Source organism: Battus philenor, unplaced genomic scaffold (assembly GCF_028537555.1).
Source record: "Battus philenor isolate CCGP_79_NKW_IND1 unplaced genomic scaffold, ilBatPhil1.0.hap1 SCAF_13, whole genome shotgun sequence".
Taxonomy (NCBI): Eukaryota; Metazoa; Arthropoda; class Insecta; order Lepidoptera; family Papilionidae; genus Battus; species Battus philenor.
Genome location: NW_027181675.1, coordinates 1,743,741 through 1,760,226, shown reverse-complemented (window position 1 = coordinate 1,760,226; position 16,486 = coordinate 1,743,741). Strand labels below are relative to the sequence as shown.

General features: G+C 35.1%; 1 protein-coding gene across 1 annotated transcript; it reads right to left on the bottom strand.

Annotated features, from left to right (window-relative positions):
* Positions 1-364: 364 nt before the first annotated feature.
* Positions 365-16,283, bottom strand: tum (tumbleweed). The gene is made up of 13 exons (XM_068777264.1): positions 16,009-16,283; positions 15,298-15,500; positions 14,587-14,740; positions 11,736-11,896; positions 10,399-10,500; positions 8,311-8,431; positions 6,517-6,688; positions 4,921-5,038; positions 3,819-3,968; positions 2,827-3,077; positions 2,255-2,384; positions 1,276-1,400; positions 365-796 (listed from the first exon to the last, which is right to left on the bottom strand). The coding sequence occupies exons 1-13, from the start codon at positions 16,118-16,120 to the stop codon at positions 763-765; spliced, it is 1,833 nt and encodes a 610-aa protein (XP_068633365.1). The 5' UTR covers positions 16,121-16,283; the 3' UTR covers positions 365-762.
* Between the last annotated feature and the right edge of the window lie 203 nt (positions 16,284-16,486).

Here is a 16,486-nt window from a genome sequence, read left to right as displayed (position 1 = left end):
ATTACAAATGATTATACATATAAACTGCGTATATTATAAACAAAAAGAGAAATCATACAGTGATACCCTCAAAAGAAGACAGGAGTTAGTTATTAAAGTGTTAGTATTGCTTATACAAAAAATATTATAAATTCAGATACATAAACGACATGACAATTGTTTCACAAAGGTTAACTTTACTTAATGTAAAAATAGGTGTAATTAAGTACAACAATAGGAATATATTGAATTGAGCCAAATGTGCGCGGTCGCAAACTTTTACAAGAGTTTCATTTATTCAATAATAGATGGCGCTCGTACCGTTTACAACATAAGCGAGGGTAGTTTGTGTATATAATTAAGTCTTGACCAGTGTCTGTGTGTACAACGACACTGAAAAGCAAGTGTTTTATAAAACCTTAATAAGAATATAATGTTGAAAATAAATTGTTTTACCCACAATTTTTTAAAAAATAATTGCTAATATTAATTGACAAACTAATACATGTTTTGTACAATATCTGTGAGACACTCACTCTGCTAAATAACCCATTTTTAGGAGTATTTATTATTTTACGTATGTAAATATTTTTAACAAAAATTTACAGTATTCACTAATGATTATTGTCTTATTTGGTCGTCTCGTACCCATGTAAGGTATTACAAAGTACACAGATATAAGATGTAAACTAAATACTAAATGTATATGCGGTAATCAAACAAAGAATCAATCTAATACTAACGGTCTTAAGTTTTAAGAAACGATGTCTTCTGAATTATACGTCACTGAAAGTAATTTCTCTTCTTTCTCGAGATTCTGTGGAAGATTGAAATTCACGAGTGACAATAGGGCATGATATTTAAACTTTTGTAGTAAAAAAGCTTGCTATTACATTCATAATACACAAAATTTCGTTAAGCTGGTGTGGTTAAAATTGTGCTTATTGCTATAGTAAATATAGCCTTTGAAGTTTCATACAAATCATTAAATTTCCATGTCTAAACATAGCAATAAAAAAATTGTACCAAACATACATTGATATTTTTAAACAGTTTTGTAGAAATATGTCTAAAAATATTAATAGAAAAATCGTAATAAAATCTGATACAATTTAAACAATTGACAGGATTCTATAGTTGGATCATCACCTTCATTTCAGCTGAAGGTCCAGTTCATTAGTCTCTACATATTTCCAATAGAGCTGGCTGAAAGCCTCCTGCATCCAACTTTAAAGTATTGTCTGCGGATAGATATTTAACTTACAAAATAATGTTTAGTCAAAATGTTTAACTAACCCAGTATCGGCGGGGGAGAAGAAGAATCCGCGAGGCTTGCTGGGCGGAGCTTGAGGCGGCGAGTTGGGAGGACACGCCCACTGCGCCCAATAGTCACCAGGCAGCCGCAACAACAGCTGCATTACCTGCATTCATTTACAATTATATTTATTATGATCTATCTTTTTTATCCTCTGAAGCACTTGACCTCTATCTTGCCTGATGTTAAGTGATGATGAGGCCTATGATGGTACATGCTTGCCTAGAAAAAACCTGTTCACTCTTGTCTTGAAGACTCTTATGTTATAATTGTCTGTTCTGGCTTGAGATGAGAGTACATAGGGCTGTGTATTATTCAATTCAAAATAATTCTTGAATGCAATAATTTATCTAATAATATTGTTTATTTTTTAGATATAAAACTATAAAAAGGAAGGTTTAAGATGATATCTTATGGAACTATAAAATATGCGTACACCCATACAGACAGACCTATGAAGGTTATACTAACTTTTTGAAGACAAAACTTAAAGGCATTACGAGTGTAATTTGCTTTATTTTATTTAACATGTGTGTTATTATTTTAAATTATGGAGACTAAATAATATGATATTAAAAATGTGTTCCAAAACAACATTTAAAATACCAAATTCTTTAAAAACATCTCTAGCATTTAGGTTAACTAAATGATCCTACCAAGGAAGAAAGCATTGGGAGCCTGTTCCAAAGTCTCTCTTTTTGGTTCGGGAAATTTCAAATAATTTTAAATTAAATAGCTTCTTTGGAAATTGATGAAAATGATGATGATATATGAAAACGTCCTGTAGCAATGATGGTAAAACATCATGAAGAAAATAATGGTTCTCTGGTTTAAACAAACTATATCAATGTTTACTAGCATGGTCAACTATTTGCAAAGAACTAAAATGTGTCTTTACCTATATAAAGGATGTTCTACATATATAATTTAAAAAGATGTTTTTATTTATGATAGCCTTACATGGAACATCTGCGCGGTGGCGGTGTACATCTCTGCCGGCTGCGTCATCATACCGTATCCCACGATGGTGGGTCCGAAGATCTTCGCCAGGTTCTCTATCCCCATCTCGCACTCGGGACTCTCTGCAACCCTGAGGATAAAACAGCCTTTATTTAACAATACAACCTAAAATATAATAATAATAATTTACTTAGTACGAGAAAATCTTTTGGGCAGTAGTATCCCTACGGTAGCAGTCTTCTACTTGCGATTATAGATTCATGGTTTAATTGCATTGATGTAAATTTTATAATCTTATGTAATTCACACTTTTTGCAATAATTTTTTAGGATTGCCACTCACAAAGAAGATTCTAGAAGATAGACTGAAACATCCTCTGTGTAACATAATACCATACTATCATCGCTCACCGGCCAGCCTAGCGTGGCGATTATGGTATATCTCCAACAGATATCTTCTGGGCCTATACCTTGCAGTGGGCATCTACTAAAATTACTTTTTTAAAAGTGTATGTTGATATTTGTGTTTGTGTAGGTGTTTTGAACATGTGTATGAGTGGAAGGCTCACTCACTTTTGAAGGTGCAGCATGAGGAAGGCGAGCGTGTCGCGGTTGGGTCGAGGCAGCTGGCTGACGGCCTGGACCACGGCAGCGGTGGCGTCGCCTGCCTCGGGCAGCCGTGCAGCAGCCATGAAGTCGGCCCATAGCGCCGCTGAAACCAGTGGCTCACGCAGCGATCGAAGGAAGTCCTTGATACAGCCGCACAGCACGTGGATGTCTTCGCCGCTCAGCTGTGGGGAACCGCACCCGCGCAGGAACCGCTCCTGTACCACACAAAAAAAATTGTTTCTTCGATTAAAAATACTTACTATTATGTGAAGTCACACATATAATTTTGGTATAAGAAACCATTTAAGGCAAGTTCCCAGACTTCAAATACACCTAGTTTACAATTTCTACCGCAATATTAAACTCAAAAAAAATGTGAAGATTAGACCTATTGAAATTTGGCAAGTTCCAACTTCAAATAAAAAAAAGATAAACCAATGATTGTTTGATTAATCTTGCCGTGAGTGAATGTAAAGAAGTTAGAGATGGTTAATAAAAAACAGTAAAATTTTCTTAGATCCGCCTTTCCTAGCTTGATTTTGAATTGACATTTTCAAGTCAAGCAACATAAAATCACCCGTCAAGTCCCCCCTAATGGACCACTTTTGGATCACAGTATTAAAATTTCTCTACATTTCATCTCTTCATTCATTTTATTATTTCATTATGGTATTTGTTTTATTTTTTAAAAGCACTTGTATCTATTTGTATTTATTTATGACTGCTGGTGTTTGTTAAACAGCTGCGAAATTTTCTCAACTACTACTCTTATCTTCTAATATAACTCTCTTCTCTTCTAATTAATACTAGCATAGAAGTTGATTTAAAATACACTCCCAAATCCCCGTTAGATTTCTCATAACAATGGCTGGAACTGGTCGTAACAAAATCATTTGTCCTTTTTTTGGGAGGATGTCTCATGATGACCTTTGTCTGATCGTGTCAGAGGTACTTGCCTTGAGGCGCTTGACTTCCTTGTCCACGGCGCTGATGCGGTACAGGCCACGCTCGATCAGGCCGCGCTTCTCCACCTCGTTGACGCAGTGCACCAGCAGCGCCGGCACCATCGGCGGCGTGCTGGGTGCGAAGTCTGCAATGCTGCCCTCCTACGCAGCAATGTACATCGAATTTACTTTCACCATCGACAACAACTAATCAATAATACAACAAAATCTAATGTCTTGTCATCAATTGAAAGGCTTTAATTTTGTAAATTTTTTTTGATATTTATATTCTATTATATGAAATATAGAAAAAGAATATCAATAATAACTTAAAATGTCAACTTCTTTTAAGATTTTACTCTGCAATATTTTTAATTTTCACTTTAACATCTCAAATACCAACTGCTTTACCGACCGACGACCGCAATGGACGACATCATAACACCATTATTAACCTTCTAACAGCCAAGCTGTTTTGGCCATGCCTTCCCCAGGTGCCAAATTCAAATATCAAGTGTAGGCTTTCCTTATGTGCAAATTTGGGATCTTTACATTCTATGAATGAATATACCACATTATGTATATCATTATGGCACCCATGTCAACCGCTTCTAAAACATGCTGCAAATCGTATACCATCCCGTGATCCAGTTGCTAGGTGCCTAATGCAGCTAATAATTACCGGAAAAAAATAATATTCTTTAGATGTACAGATGAAAAATTGTGAGGTAGCCGGCGGTCCTCATGGCACTTAAAAGGTTAACAGCGCCATCTATGAAGTGTCAACTTTATACAGCCACTGCTTTACCGACATTAAATATGCGCAGCACAATACAAAGTAGAACTATTAAAGAAACTAGATTCTTTACTTTAATATAGAAACATCACAATATTATGAGAAATAATAAAATAAATCAATTCTTTAGTAGTCACAAGTTAAGACCAAAACCAACCTCAACACTTGCTTGCACCAAATATAAGCATTTTAGTCACATAGCCACTATAGACATATACTCAAGTACAATAATTGCACTAGGAAAATATTTCAACTGGGATTCGTTTTGTGCAATTTTTAAGCGGCCTAAAACATCTGGGTCCACACACAATGCAGTACCTGATGGGGCGGAGCCCTGCCTGGTGGTACGCACGGCAGCGGTAGCAGCGCTCGGCATTCAGGGTGAGCCTGTGCGCGACACCACTCACACTTCACGCCCATCTTCGCAAACTTGATACTGCAATAGATACCAGGTGGTAATAAGTTCAATGTCCTTGTCAATTGTTACAAACTAGACTTACTTATATGCCACTGCCACTATAGATTTTTGTTAGCAAATTCAATAACTATAATTTTACAAAAAATTAATGTAACATATTTATTATGTAATTAATATTATCATACAGTGTTATAGCTTTATACAGTATGATTTGATATAAATGTAAATTAAATGCTTTTGTTGACAAATCAGCTACACGTTCTTCTTTTCAGCTAATTCAAGGTATACGCCTCCCCCAAAGATCGCTAATGACTTGTCTTCCTGTCTGTAGCCATATTTCCCACGACCTTGAATATCGGTCCACCTAGTGGGTGTTATGCCCACGCTAAGTCTACCTGCTCATGTTACTATGTGCCACCCTAAAACCTTTTGACTCCAACACCCAACAGTTGCAATTTGCCACGCCCACTGTCACTTCAAACGTGCAATACACCTATCCCCCGGTTTACACGGTACTCGTTTTACACGTTTCCGCTTTTACACGGTTTTCCAAAAAAGTTATTTTTTTGTTTTAATAACCGATTTTATTACCATCTCTCATAATGTAAATATTTCTGCTTCAAACATCGAATCGGCAAAAATAACTTCGAGTGATAAAAGTGAATTCGAACCTTCGATTCCGAAAAAAAGAATGAGAGTAATTTACTTTTTGTTCTTCTGTTTAATGTATATTGTAATCAAATTAAAAAAAAAAACAGTTTTTCCGTAGTATATTAAATATTTTAATGCATTCTATTTTTATTTCTGTGTACACCTAAAATTATTGAAAAAAAAAATCACAACTGTTAAATAGCAAAATTATGCGTTTTTTGCGAGTTCTTCGATTTACACGGTTTTAACTTTAAATTTTTGATTTTCGATTTACACGTTTTTCTCAGGAACGTATCTACCGTGTAAATCGGGGGATAGGTGTATTTTGAACCAACCTCTCTATTCCTGTCTTCACTTACAATGCGATTAAAATAAGAATAGGACGGGCTCTCGGCTAACTTCACTCATATAAGTACGGTCAGCATTAAATATATATAAAAAAATAATAATTATTGTTTTTGTTGATTGTTTAATTTGTTCTATAATGAGCAAAAGATGTAGTGTTTTACATCGGCGAGCTCGAGAGATTATCAGCAATGTTGATAAGTACTTGTTGGACCAGTTAAAACAAGCAAGAATTGTACTAGGGTCAGATGGCAATATTCATATATCGCGTGATGTATTTGGAAGTTTCATTAAGCATTTGGAAACTGCTTCGAAGGTATCCGAGCGAGTGACTTTAGCCACTGGTATTATTTTTTAATATTGCTTTTTTTGCACACTATACCAAGTTCCCGTTGTGACGTCACAACATGGCGCTAGGCCGGTCCTATTCTTATTTTAATCACATTGCATATCATTACCAACGCATACTAGTGAAGCGATAATAACACAGAAACACTCACGTCTTCCCACACGGTCCACAAGTCTCTCGCTTGTAGAAGTTCTTGGCGACGAAGTTGTGCTGCTTGAGACGAGTTCGCGGTGATGACACCAGGGACGGGGTGCGCTGGGGGGCGCGAAGCGGTGTCCCACACCCTCTCGAAGGCCTGTCCGACATACTCTCTGTGTCCGGATCTATACATTAAATAACAAATATTTTGAATACAAAAATGTATTAACCTATAGCACTACTAGATGGCGCTGAATGTTTTTTTTTTTACAATTCTGCTTCAAACTCGGTGACTATCTATTTCAGAGATGTCCAAACCGCGGGTCGCGAGCCATGCGGCTTTTTGAACGATTATTTTTGGGATTGATTATCGAATTATTTCAATATTTAAATTTGTATAACCTATGTCAGCTCCTGGTAAATCGAAACAAATTACTGGTGTATATAATTATTATTATTATTATTCCACTATAAAATTAGCGAAATCCAAACACCGATCATAATTAACTAACCGGCATCTTAGGTATTATTAGGAATGCTGTCATATTGCTATTAAGTCTTACTTCTATACACATATTTTGTACTTTTATATAAATAATTTCAAAAATTGTGATTATTTAAAAAAAAAATATTTTTAGTGCTTTATATATGTATCCAATAGCATCTCGTAAAAAATTTCAAATTTAGAAAAACGGCTCGCACTATCAGAGCTTGGCCACCCCTGATCTATTTCATTCTCTCATGTTGCCTTACATGTTCAAGGTATAAAAATATTAAAAAATTCAGTTCTAATTGAATAATTTAATTATATCTTATGTGTTTTGTGTAATTAGATTTCAAATTAATTTCAACTCAGAAGCTAATTCCATCCTTTATTATTAGCATTGAAATCTATGTGGACAGCTCTACATATAAAACATGTCGTTACAGGAGCAGTCAGATTTTTTTAATAAAAATCCGCAAAACATTAAAGAATTACCATTAACAAAATTGAAAAGGTTTATTAAAAATAATGATTATTTTGATTTAATTAAGGCCATATCTGATAAAGTGTATATGTATAAATATATGTTAAACTTTATTAAAAGATGTGTTTTTGTGAAGTTTCTTTCTGCTTCTTCTCCACGAGTATAACACCTTGCGAAACAGAGTAAAAAATAGAACTGATTAAAAAATAAATAGATAGTAAGAGTTCAACAACTTTAAATGTTTCTATGTTGAATTAATAAATTATCTATTCATATTGTCATTATGAGAAGATTTGTGGAGAGACAACAAAAAATGAAGGTTCCACATTTTGTTAAAAAAAATCTGCATTTGATAGATAAGATAAGACACTTAATACCAAAGAAATAGCCTCAAGTTGAAAGCTCATTTCAAATCATGATGTTTCTATGTTTAAAAATGAACAAAACTGTTATATTTCATACATTTATGGTATGCAGTTGTACAGTTGACATAATAATTCCAGTACAAATAATGATTTTTAAATAAAAAATAAATAAACTAAATCCATGATTAAATAAACTTTTACAGTTATCTATTAAAAACAACCTACATTTCTTAATTGCACAAAGGCAACATAGTCAGTCTTATCATCTTAAATGAAGAAATCATAGAGTGCTCCATGATCAAACGGAAGCACTATATCTTGAATTGTAGGCACCTTGCAGTAGGATGACATAATATAAATAGAAAATGCCCTTGGAAATAAGTTGCATTCTTTGGAATTTTTAATTCTAGAATCTCTGTTGCATTAATATCAAACTAGTTTTTAAAGTTACAATTAAAAATAATTAAGTTTTACCAGAGTGCGGAGGCGCTGAGGGAGTGCAGTGGACCTCTATGGGATGAGGGTGCGAGTTGGAACGACGACCGTTGGACCTGCGGGTGGGTGGACCTTCATCACTGCTCTCCGATATTGGTTGCTGAAACATCATAAACATATAGACTTGTTAGAAAATCTCCACCATTGGTACACAAATCTTTACAACTATGGGCCATACTCCATCACCCGGAGATTTGGAAGCCTTTTTAATCAGACTATACTGACTACATTTACTTAATTTAAGACTGACTGAGATAGTTCTCTGACTAAAATAGTTCTTTTTATGAACAATATATACTTTCTATACAATCATAATTAAAAGATAAGAAAAATCCAGAGGCTAAATTAAAAATGTCATGTCAATATATCTGTGTGTTAAGGATTCTTCTTTTTTTCAACCTATAGAGGCCCATTGCAAGGCTTAGATGATGATGAAGACCGCCATGGTGACCAGATTTTCGTTGCTCGCATCCAACAACTTTCAGCAACCTGAACCATGTCATTGGTCCACGTCTACCGACCCGTGGTCGCTCAAGAAACTTTCGTCCCAACAGCCGGCAGTTATGTTACCTTTGAACCTAAAGACGTCGGCGGCGTTCTACGTCAAGCGGGGCGCCGTAGAGTCATACACAAAGAAACTCAAGTTGGGCAACTTCTGCACCGTATACCAAGCAGAGCTGCTGGCTCTAGCTGAGGCAACAGGGTACGCGGCCGGCGAGTCGGCGCAAGTCTGCGTCGTACTGAGCGACTCGCGGTCCGCTCTCGAAACTGTCGCAAGATCGGACACCCTCCATCCCTTAGCGTTAAGAGTGAAGGAGAATGTAATGAAAGCGAGAGAAAAAGGGAAGGATGTAAGGTTGTTCTGGGTGAAAGCGCACGCGGGGATGGAGGGGAACGAGAGGGCGGACCAGCTGGCCAAGGAAGCGGCCCTGAAGAGTAAAAGACGACCAGAGTACGAGAGATGCCCTGTTTCATTCGTTAAGCGGCAACTGAGACTGGAGTCGCTCGACGAATGGAACAGGAGGTATGTGGAAGGAACGACGGCTTCGGTAACGAGGATGTTTTTCCCGGACGCCGTCTCAGCCTACCACGTGCTCCGCAGCATCGAGGTGGACGCGGTCTCGGCCCAGCTCTTCACGGGGCACGGGGGGTTCTCTGAGTACCTTCATAGGTTTAAGCTCAAGGAGGACCCCTCGTGCTTCTGTGAACCGGGCGTGGACCAGACCGTGATCCACCTTGTGGCCCGGTGTCCCGCATTCGGGGGACTCCGGTTCGGCTTCGAGTGCCGGTCTGGGGTTCAAGTCAGGGAGGAGACAATACCCTCCCTGATAGGCGGAGAATATAAACAATCATTCCTATCCCTTTGCAGAGAAATAGCGGAAAGTGCAATGAAAAGAAACAAAACGTAAATATAGGAAATAAATAAATAAATATATATTAAAAAATTAAAATAGAAAATATAATTATTAACTATTAAAATATATAAATCTGTGATAAAAATAAATATTGTATAAGAAACAAAAATGTAAAATAAAAATAAAAAAAAGCTATTGAAAATGTAAAAAGCAAGGGAAGAATGATAGATGATCAGAGCAAAAGAGAAAGACAGACGAATTGTGGCATGAAAGATTAGAACAGAAAGAAAGATTATGTGAAGAATGAAAGAGAAGAGAATGAAAATAAAATAACTAAGTGAAAGAATTTAATGCTTGTAAAGTCCCTGTCCCAACATAAATAGGGGTACGAGAGGCCCCCAATAGCGGGGACATTAAAAAAAAAAAAAAACCTAAAGACGTGCGTTCTGACCTATCAGGCATGCTCAAATTAAAACTCTGAACATATGTACAGCACAAATCAAGCAAATGTTAATGTTAACTGCTCTAGCCAGGGTTTTCAGGAAATATTTTGGGTTTGCTTTTGGGATATTTTCTCAGAAAAAAAAGCAAATATGAGTCTTCAATGCAATATCTAATATGAGACAAACAATAATAAAAAAATATTAACAATTTACCTTGGATCTAATTAATAAATTATTACAATAAAAGTTATAATTATCAATTGACTCACGAAATTCTGTGGTGGCTTGAGGTCCTGGCAGGTTGGTGCACGCTCCAAAGTAAGAGTGGTGGTGGCGGTGGCCAGCACTTTGCCACCTTGCAGTTCCATCGTCTGAAACAACAAATTAAACTTCTGTAACTACTGTTTACTTATTATCGGATGCTGCTGTTAGCCAGGGGGCTTTTACAGCTTCATCAGAACTAAGTTCACCGAGCGGAATGGTCCATGAATTTAAAAATAAAATAAAAGCTACACAGACAGACAAGTTTCAGTTTTAAGAAGTCATTCGCACATAGTAAACTGCTCTATCCGAGTAGAGCTGTGTAGTGTTGATGTTGTGTGTATGCGGCTTGGTACGGGCAGCATGGATTACAGGTGAGCCAAGGAGGGATCCAGATCCATCCTCAGTTCACCCACGTTGTTCAAGATTAGGGAGCAAATGAACTACTGTTTTACAATGCCCAACTAATACATTTACTCAATTTTCAAAATGAAAGAATAAGAAAATAAAAGACAACATTTTATCATCATCATTTCAGCCGTTAGTCCTCCAGTGCTGGATGGTCTCCACATTGAGTTACAATATGACCGGTTGGAAGAAGTCTACATAAAGGGTTTTCCGACCACCTCAACTATTTTGCCTGTCCATCTTGGACATACTACACTATGCTTGGCGATCTGTGGTTTCCATAAGAGAAGGTAATTAGTACAAGTTTACTTACTTAACCAATTATAAAGATTTTATGTTAAGCTGTAAGTATTTTTCATCAACGGGAATCAAAGTTAGGATTTGAGTTAAATTTGCTATTGGAGACTATACCATTGTTTCCGATTCATTTTGTATAGGAATCTCTTTCTGAAAGTAGTTTGGGAACTTTTATCTTAAAGGTTTTGGAAAAGAATAGAGAAAGAGGAGAGTGTTTTCTGGTATTACTATTACATTTCTAAAAGTAAACACATAATGATTTTCCATTACTTAAAACATCATTCTGTTGTTGGCATCATAATCATAAAACGTGCTGCTAGATAGATAACAGTATACATTTACACACTTTGTACATAACTTACTATTAACAAAAAATATATGAAAAAAACATTCATACTGTTCATATAACTTACAAAATTAAAACATTTATTTTTATATATTAAATCAGATATACTTTATTATCTACACATAAAAGATATAGTGTAGTTTATCTACACTACACTATGCATATAGTATGAGTAACTTTGAGCTTTTATGAGTTTCATAAAACTTTTTTTTAACAAACCAAAAAATATAAATACTTTTTTGTTGTTATCAACAACATACATACAGAAATAAGTGTTTGTGGTCCAATTATTACCTTGGTTGCTGAAGAAGCGGAAGAACGTCGCTTCTTGGTGGCAGGAGGCTGCTCTCTTGCAGCCCAGCCACCTCGCTGAACCCAGGATCGACGAGTGGACGCAAGCGATAGGTCCAGATCGTCTTCCGATCTCGAGTAAGACATCTCTGATAGCAAGGTACCTTTGTAGAAAGAAAACATCCAATTAACTTTTTACATTGTTGAAACTTAAGTCAATCTTGACTTAAAAAATCTTGGATTAGATTCCCGAGAAGCCTTAAATTTGACTTTGTGTAAATTACTTTACATTTTAGACATCATATTAAGTATCAAGACACCTTGTTATGACATTAAAATTTTGTTAAAATTTTAATATCATGTATATAATTTTACATATTGTATATATTTTACAAATATATATGGTCGTAAATGATAACTATTCATACTGAAGTACTTCCTTTTTTATAAGTCATGATCAAACAAAATTTTCTAAAACCTTATTACTTAACAATTTTATATTGTCAGTTTGGTTTACTAAGAATGTTTACACCTTAAAAAGTAAAGTTTAAAGTTAAACCCGCAAAACCGAAAATAGTCAAGCGACAAAACCATTGTTATTTGAAGTATGTTTTCGTAGATAATGAACTCTTGCTAACTATGGCGTATAACGGTTCTAATGAGAAATCACTTTGACTTTTTCTTGGTAATTTATCTTCATTGCTGAAGGTCGTGCTCTTACTAGAAAGCCTTAGAGGATTCAACAAGTACCTCTCAAGGTCTCTGCGTCTTTCTAGGCGATACCGTTACTGTGAGGCCTGTCATTACCCACACATAACCCACCTCATCTGGCTGGTGATCAGCCTCTTAGTATCTTTCCCTCTATTTTTACTACGACAATCAACTTATCTAGACTTTCTAGATGCCTTTGAGCTATGCGGCCGAAGTATCTAAGAATTCGTTTATAGCAGATGGTGAAGATCTGTTGGTTCTCGGTATGTGTAGCACTCTTCACCAGCACCACACTTCAAAGGCGTTGATCTTCATTCCATCTACCGCATGGATTGTCCAGGGACTACAGAACAAAATTCTCCGAGCAATTGCAGGTATGTCTTGGTATGTCACAGATGATGACACCATCATATCATTTGTGAAATCAGGTCAGAAAAATGTAAAATCCCACCCAAATGGCTTGTCAGCTTATAATAGATATATACACTCGCTTGCATCCGAATCAACTCACAAAAAGGATAAATAGTGTAACATATACACACACACAGATATTTATAAACATATAAATGTATATATAAAAGCCTATTTCATAAGATTTAAAATGATATTATAATCCCAACCCTGTGAAATATTTTTGAATTTAATCAAAATCAAAACACAAAGTAACAAAAATTTATTTAGTGATTAAAAAACATAGGATGGTTAAAATTAAATGGAGGCAAACTGTTATTAGAAATCTATTGAATCAATAATGAGCGCTGCTCGCTCTGGTCTTAATAACAGCTCTAAGACGGTTCCTCATCGAACTGATAACCCTTACTACCAGATCTTGAGGGGGAGTAAATTTTACGCACTTAAGTTCATACTATGATATATTCAAAAGTGGTGATCGGATTTAAATGATAAATGAGTTAATTTACATTTATTAAAATAGGCTTTAATAGATAAATACATTTTATAAACTTTTCTAATTTTTTTAAAATAAAACACTTATTTCATATGGATGAGTCAATTTAACTGCACGTGAGTGTAATATTAAGAGAGTTGTCAAATTTTGCTTCTAAATGAATTAATATTTTTGAAATGATTTTAAAAATTTTGTTTATCGAACCATACCACCTTGTCTTCTTTACTTGTATAGCACATAAAAACACTCATGTTATATTATACAACTGTGATCAAAAAGTAAGGTGTTAATGTCATTTAAAACACTGGATATTAGGAAGGTAGGTACATGGGCGGCTCTAGTTCATGTAGCGCCCTTGTGCAATGAAACCCTGGCGCACCCTAGGCCTGACCAGGACTATAACTATTAACTTAGCCATCGTAATAAGTTTTTTTCATATTCCTACAAGCTATTTTATAAGTAGGTATAGCTTACAGCATGGTATTAGTTAGGGCCTTTCTTTTTGTGACGGCAGATTAACACTTATTGGTTTTATGATGGTCCAAGACGATGCTCTTAGCGACGGCGGCGCCCGTGTGCTTTGCACTCCCTGCGCTATAGGTTAAGCCGCCCCAGGACAGGTAATTTTTATCCCAGATTGTGAGTATTATCTATAACATTTGCCAAGCATCTGTTTGTCAAGAGTTGGAATATCATTTGGCTCAGCCCAAAACAATTTGAAGAAATTTTTGTGTCTAAATAAAGTCAACTCTCGATTGGTCTATGTCACATTGCATTGGTTTTTTGCCACTTTTTTGCTAAAATTTTACTTATATAGTTCTACAATCATGTTCAACTAATTTGGCTCCATACGACTATTGACTATTCAGAAAACTTAAGGGCCAAAGCTGGGACACCGTTTTGACATGATTGAGGAAATAAAATTCAAATTGAAGGTCTTGATACTGGAAAAAGACCTTTCCGATTGTTTCAATGACTGGAAAAGCGTTCCCAAAAGTGCATTTTATTCGACAGGAATTACTTTAAGAGAATGAAAGAATTTACGATTTCAATTTTATAAACAAAATCACCTTACTTTTTGATCAAAGTATTGTATAACATCTTAAACAATGTTATAAATTTAAAAAAAAACTCAAATTCATGCTTACTTGAACTTGACATTCCTGCATTATCACGCTGGAAACACCATGCATCGGCCACACTTAGAAATATCAATAATACCACCTATTAGCTCACCAGTAGAGTTGAGTTCAGGTACCCCAGAGAGTTTTGCGTTGTGATCTTGCTGGGCAGTACCGTTGAGGAATGCCAGCTTCTGCAGCGTCTCATCGTTTAACTTTGCACGGTTATCATTGAAGAGAAGATCTCTAGCCATGTCCAAAAGCTTGCTCTGTAATAGATAAAATTTCATTTGCTATTCATTTATACTATTTTCAACTCAGGATTATTTGCAATTTGATCAAAATCAAAATATTCTGTAACTTGAATAGGCTATTACAAGCACTTTCAAATAGTCAACCAATGTAAAATCTCAGCATTGTTATCTCTACAGGAAACTACCACTAGCTCGGAATATAGTTCTGCTGATAAGAACAAGTGAGAAACTCAACAGTAATATAGTATTCTTGGATTGGATAATATACTTTTTTCAGTAATATGTCTTTAAATCTCATCAGTGGTAGATCTGAATTTGACTGCAGAATTTTATTGTACATATAATTTATATAATTTTTTATGATTCTTTTGATGTATAACTTTGCAGTATATTTGCTAAAGTTTTCTGGACATACTAAACATTTTTTTGTATATGCAACAACATCAAAAAGCAACCCACAGTCTACTGGCAGTCTATAAAAAATATTTTTATATGTAACCCACTCTTTAGTATTAGTTGACCAATAACTTAATATGCAATCCAAATACAATGTATTAAATTTGGTAAATTACCTGTTCATTATACTTCTTCAAATAAATATTCTTCTCCCTTTTCTCACCATCCAACATTTTACGCACATGTGCAAACTTAGCTTCAGACTTAGTGATGATGCGATGTGCTTCATCCAACTCCTTCTGTAGCCTCACTGCCTCTGCTTGTGAGGCTTCCCATTGTGAGCGGAGCCATTCCACTTGCTTAATAAAAGCCAAAAAACCTAGAAATTTTATTGACCAAATATGAAAACATTTAGTGGAAAGGTATAAACATTTTTTAAAATTTTCTAGAGGCCTTTTATTTGCACAAATCATTTAAGTAAAAAAGCTTACGTTTTTAGTGGCTCACATTGTAAAAGAGAAGCTATGATGCCAACTAGAAAAGTACCTAGTTACATCTATGTGCTGATGAATTTTATTATTATGTTAACAATACATTACACCAAACGTATATTTCTTTAATATCTTTGAGGTAACACTAAGAAAGCGCACAGAAGCTTAAATGAAAGAAAATGCTATTCATGTTAAGAACAAGACAATTATTAATAACTTTGCATCATAAATGTCCAGCCTATTGCTATCGTTAAAAAGAGGTGTCAAAAAACGTTACTCTAAAATGCTTTGCGGGTGACCAACAAATTTTTTTAATGTAGCGGTAGGTAGGTAATAATTGTTAATAACAAAGTTATAAAAGAAGTTACTCATATGATAATTTAAAAATTAACTTACATTCCTCTGCCGCGCCGTCATTAAGCACACTGTTCAAACGATTTATATCGTCAAACTGTGCGACTAAAGAAAGTGCTAAATTCTGATCATAATCAGAGTTTTCTGAAGACATTGCGATCGTTTTATGTACAGTTAAGTCTTTAATGTATAACAAACACCAAAATTCGTACAAAACAAATCACATTTCAAGCGTAATATTAAGTAGGAAATAACAAAAATCAACTTTTTCAAACAATAAATCAAACAAGTTAAATAACGGCTACCGCCGCTGGCCACAAACGTTAACCGTTGACAATGTCGTGTCAAAAATTGTATTGAACATGGTTTAACGTTTAATAAAATAAAAAACTCGTAATTTTTTTATATTTTTTTTAAATGTAAGAACAACTAAATAGGTGTTATTATTTATTTTAAATGTCTGTTAAGTAATGCACATAAATAGGTTTCGAAATATTTTTGTAATGATTTTTTTATTTTA